Source organism: Saccostrea echinata, unplaced genomic scaffold (assembly GCF_033153115.1).
Source record: "Saccostrea echinata isolate AGI-Se365-2 ecotype Australia unplaced genomic scaffold, CSIRO_AGI_Sech_v1 ptg000002l, whole genome shotgun sequence".
Classification (NCBI taxonomy): domain Eukaryota; kingdom Metazoa; phylum Mollusca; class Bivalvia; order Ostreida; family Ostreidae; genus Saccostrea; species Saccostrea echinata.
Genome location: NW_026889751.1, coordinates 6,298,528 through 6,304,417, shown reverse-complemented (window position 1 = coordinate 6,304,417; position 5,890 = coordinate 6,298,528). Strand labels below are relative to the sequence as shown.

General features: G+C 32.3%; 1 protein-coding gene across 1 annotated transcript; it reads right to left on the bottom strand.

Annotated features, from left to right (window-relative positions):
* Positions 1 to 376: 376 nt before the first annotated feature.
* On the bottom strand, positions 377 to 5,890 carry LOC133206119 (uncharacterized). Its single transcript, XM_061342053.1, has 2 exons — positions 5,603 to 5,890; positions 377 to 1,729 (listed from the first exon to the last, which is right to left on the bottom strand). The coding sequence occupies exons 1-2, from the start codon at positions 5,804 to 5,806 to the stop codon at positions 1,310 to 1,312; spliced, it is 624 nt and encodes a 207-aa protein (XP_061198037.1). The 5' UTR covers positions 5,807 to 5,890; the 3' UTR covers positions 377 to 1,309.

Genomic DNA, 5,890 nt, shown 5'->3' with positions numbered 1-5,890 from the left:
ATATATATATATATATATATATATATATATATATATATATATATATATATATATATATATATATGCTACCAAAGAATATTAAATTTAGAGGAATTAGTTTTTTTTAATTCGATAATCATTATCACAGGCCACAGTTTTTGTGTTCGTTCCATTTCCACAAACCAATTTTGTGGAAATAGAGACATATATACCTCCCTGGTGGAAATAACACGTGACTTGCGACAGCTCGTCTTAGAATATTCAGTGTTTTTTTCTGTCTTTAAATTTCTTTTCCATGAGTTCGAAGTAAAATCTCATCACAATCACCTATCTTCTCACCTTTCTTGCAAACCATTTTTAACAAGTATGAATCTAATAAACAACTACAAAAAGAAAATTAAATTCCACTTTTATTTCCAAATTTTTTTTTTTACAGATCCAAATACAATATATATTTTAATTTTTTCGAAGAACATATTTTTCACATCAGAAATTACATGAGATCAGAAATATTGAAAGTCCCAACAAACTTCCTCCTTGCATAGCGAATACAAATACAGCGAAATTCACAAGGAAGATTTATGGTACTTTAAAACCCCTAACCTAAGAGAAAAACGAAGCCCAAAAAATTTTATAGTTGCAAATTCAACGTTAATTTTACATCCCCCCATACATTTCGTCAATACAATATCCACCAAAACAGGCAGTGACTGGCGTCGTTAAATCGCTAAGCTAATCGTGTTCTGCCATTCACGTCTTTTTGAAGGACACACCATTGAAGAAATGTGTAAAATGATATTTTTTTCCTTCTAGCGCTCCCTTTTGTATTCCATGAATTAAACGTTTCTTTTTCTTACATTTCAAATAGGACCTATAAAATTAAACTTTGCCAATATATTAAACAAAAAAATTAAACATGAAAAAAAAACGAATGCAAAAAAGCTTTTCGTTTAAGAATTTCCTTTAAAAAAATCCAAATATATACATAATTCAGAGCGATCCAATTACGATATTTTCAGATAGTTTGTAGGGAAACGCCAGGCAAACATCATAATCCCGTGTATCTGTGAACCTCTAGCACCTTGTTTATGAAAAGTCACCATCCTTTAAGAAATAACAAGTATATATGACGATTTTCAAGGTATCCCACATATGGTGTGTTCGTCGATAAGTAAAATAACATCACATATACATGTTTTTCAAAAACTGCATGTCCTGAGATCGTAAACTTCATAAGGCGCGACAAATTGTTTGTATGATTGTAAAGTCTTGTTGATGAACACAACTTTGACGAACATCATTATTGCATTTGTTGGGTTAGATAGTAAGTTCACGGACTTTCTACTAGGAAAGCATCGCAGATGCCAGAATCACAAGAACTTTGATCCTCTTCACTTGTTTGTTTGTAAATGGCATTTCCTATTTTAATTTTAGACATTTTCTCAGATGGTTTATTTATTTTCTTTGTTGAAGTTTGAATGTCTTGCGTAGTGCATTTGTGCTTCAATGTGTTTGACAGTGATGTCACTTCCGGAATTTCTGTTTCCTCAGATTGGCATTTCCCGGAGATATCGCCGCAGGATTCGAACAAATCATTGTCTGATACCGACCAATCAGAAACATCGAGTTCGGCGGAACTGTCAGGCATTGAATCATAGCTGCATCTCCTTTTCCATTTTAGTTCTTCTATTGTCTCGTTTAAGGTCAACAGTTGCTTCATCAGAGAAAGATCTTGGTCCATCAAAGAATTCTAAAACATAATAAATAAAAAAAAATATATAAACTGATTGAAATATCCTGAGTAAGATAAAACAAATTTTGCAAAATCTCCTATCCAACTTTTTCTTTCTTTCTTTTAATGTATTGTAGCTTGTAAATCTTTCTCATTGTTTGGTATGTCTTTGTTTGGTCTTATTTAGAGTTTCGGGTATATGCTGCCCCTAAAGTTTGGTTTTTCCTTTTTTGTTCTCAATCGCTTTTCGAGGCGTCTCGTCTTGGCTGCGACTTCATCTTGTATTTACTCAGTACTAACCACACGCGGCGATTTTTTTGCTTTTTAAACATTTACACACACAAAAAACCTCTCTCTAGAAACCACCTTGCAACCTTCCGTCTACTTGTCATGGGTGATAAGGAAAACAAAAAGCCCGCAAGAAAAGCAATCTACGTAGGTTTTGAACAAAGTTCCGTAATATATATTGATTTTGTCAAAATCACCCAGTTCCCCTGTTAAATACTTATTTAATATCTTTTATCGTGAAAAGGTATCATTTCCCCCCGTTGCTGGGTTCAGTGTAAAATTCCAGGCTTTGGGACTTCAGTTTGGATAATTTTGTCACGACGTGGGATTTGATGGGTAGAAATACATTCCCTCCAAACAATGCAGTGAAGATAAGATTTGAAGGGAGGTTAATTCTTTATTGATCAATAAAAATCGTGACCATAGTTCTCAAAAGGAAATTCTATCGGTTTTAGATTCTTATGTATTCTGCATCCATTTAATTTTCATAGATTTAGATGACATTTCCCATTTATCCATTCACTCAAAAGTGACGAATCCAGTTTCTATCTTCTATTAAGAAAAAAACTTTACAATTATGAGTGACTATGAGGAGATTATTTTCATGTTCTTAACCTCTATTTAAGGAGAAGAATTGGTTGTTGTTACGAACAAAGTAAAGATAAACCCGCAATGAAATGGCTTCAGAAATTTTGCTACCTAAAAAACAAACAAAAAAGGCATCTATCATAAGGTCTTCGTCATGCTTGTTTTTGTATGTTTAGGAATAACGTTACGTGTACCTTTAAAAAGCATAAAAGAATCAATTTTGATAGCAACTCAATCCGTCACCATAAAAGATTCATCAAGCAAAAATTTAAAAGATCATCAGATAAAGAATATCCAAATTAAAATTATTATCGCGATAACACCGTTATAGTTCAGGAACGCGATGCTTTTCAATACGAGGGGTTCATATTGGGCGGCAATTACACACAATTAAACTTGTGCATTATTAATGATTCAGTGTTAATTGCTGTTAATTGACAAGAGATCTCCCAAAAAGAAGGCCATGAATGTTTATATATGCTCAAATATATTGTTTCATTGTTTTGTGATGACCATGCGATGCCATCGCACGTCTGCCTCGCCCATATCTAATGGCGTCTAACTCTACTTGGCATGAAACCTAAAACGGTTGTATTTTTTCTCCGTCTTTGATATTATAAGTCAATTTAATATCCTTCTTTAGAAAAAAACATGGATGCATTCTATTGCAGGCGACAGTATACTACCTGTATTTAACCGCGTTTTCTTCAAATACAACATTGACAAATGATTAAGGTTTGCAGAGTCATGGTACGATGTGTAATGTTTGCACATGTTGCTATTTTTTAAACCAAATTAATTTTTCAATATTGTTTTGACAACGTTTTACTCAACATCTGATTTATTAATATTTGAATTGATAATATAAGAGTAGATAAACTTCGCCCTATATCAATACCTTTATAAAAAAATCAAACATCCAAACAATGTATTAAAAAGATAAATATTGATCTTCAATATTTTCAATTGAGAGCTTTCAATTTCTTCTATAAATGTTGAACCCCTTTATTAGTTTGTTTGACTTACTAAAAATACACCAAGTATAGTGTATAAAGTTTGGAACATATGTACCCGACCAAAATATACTTTTGTAGAATTTGTCGTATCTAACTTATATTGAACAAGGAGGGTTATTGTATGTTATACCCTATTCATGGACCAAAAACTCTTTAAAATACCGAGAAAACTGGGGGGGGGGGGGGGGGGCACTATATCATATATACATTCCAACATATCGGTAATTGTTTAAGTCAATATTTGAACATTTTTCTATTTTGGACAGCGAAGTTTATGTATTAAAAGGACTGCAGTTTCCACTGCAATCAATTTATCGCTCTGGTTTCTATGTTTTTATTACAATACAAATATAATGTCATGACAACCGAAAATCAGAACAAATTAAACTGCGCAATGGCATTTAAACCACTTTTAAAATTAACAAATCTGAAAGCAACAAAATTTTAAAATATACCATCATTTTACGGTTCTTAATTTTTCATTTTTATTTATCACGAAAGGTAAAATTACTTCCTTCGATTTTGATTATGAAACTGGCTACATTACCGTTTCAAATAGCTTTTACTTTATAATCTTAAATTTCATACTAAGTTTTAGCACACTTTACATTAAGTTATCAAGACCAATTCCAATGGGTGCTTATCTTTATTTTTTATGTATTTTTTTTTTACGTCAAAGAGGAAAGAGAAATGACTGTATATTAGATTGAGGTCGTAGCAGAGATTTGTCACATACACAACAAACTCAGGAAGCTGCTCTTCAACCAAGTTCCTGTGTTTTTCATTGTTTAAAGTGTTATACAGAAGTTGTATCATAAATGAAGAGTAGTTTAATGCCATTTACGTGCTTTTCTTCTACCTACCACTCCTCTCTTTTCCCAGTTTCCTTTAGTAGAGTAGCCTTCAGAACTTTTTTGAACATTTTTAAGTTTAGAAATCTTTTTTTTTTTTTTGGCTTGTTTGTTAGTTTAGAAAACGTGTATTAGACTCAACCATATTTTTACAGCCTTCACATCAATTTATTTAATTGTTTTTATACTTAATATTGATGTATTCTGTTTACTAGCAATCATATAGGCTTGTGAAAGATTTTGACTACATGTATTATGTATTGTTTTAATCATTAACCACTTGTAACTTAATTCAATCATATTATTTTAGGTCGCGGTTCTTCCAACAACTGCAACAATAAACAAATGTAAAGCAATATTAAACGCCTGATGATTTATTTTCATACTCTCCTTGGAAATTTGGGTAGCTGGCACTCGAACTTTCTCAGAGTATTTGCATTATTTGGGGGAGCAAAGGAACAAACAGCTTGCTAATGCAAACAAGCGTTGTCGCTTCACAGTGCAAACAGTGTCTTATTTGTTCCTTGTCAAAAAGACCCACCACATAAATTTTGCTCTGGAGATAAGTTTAACCAAATATTGATCGAAGTTTTATTAAAGTTTATCTTGCTGATATGTAATTATAGGTCAAAATCGGTTTGGAATGTGCGTTTCCAGACTTTTCGCAATTTCTGGGACAATGATTCTTTTCTGTGTGACTACCAATAATGGGCGGTGGCATTCTGTCGAGGTCGGAAACTGATTTCAGACGGACTATATTTTGTATAAGTACTACTTGCTGCAAAGGTTTTACATTTGGAAAAGAAAAATTTGAATTTAGAATTTTGAAAAAGTTAGTTCTTCAAATATTTCTTGCAGAAAGTAGTAAATTGTAAACAAAGGAGCATTCAATTGGAAAGAAATAATGGAAAGAAAAATAACAGATCTTGCAAAATTATCATGAACAGCAGTAATGGAAAAAATCATAAATATACAAATTCATTCTGTTTCTTTTCAGGAATTCAACCATGCATAAAAATAAAGATTAAAAAAACATTTAAAAAGAAAATGCAAACTATAAAAAAAGAATTCGAATGAAAAATTTTCCAAGTAATTATTAATGAAGAAGACGTGTTTTCAACCTAATTAACATATGACAGAAAACTCACCATTTCTTCTCTGAGTTTGCCCATGGCTATATCGATGGATGTCATCCTCCCTCCCCGGGGGGTGGGATTCGTCTTAGTGGTTTGTTTCCTTGTCTCAGAAGCCTCCATTCTCTTCAGGTAAAACTCTCGGCACTTGTTGGATAGCTCGATAGATTCAGTATATCTATCCGTTGTCAATTCTCTTCCGTAATTTTCTTGTTCCATTGTAATTTTGATATTTTGTTAATTAAGAGTTCGTTCTGGAACTCGCGTCTTTGGATTCTAGTCTATGACTGAAGCACTCTTAGG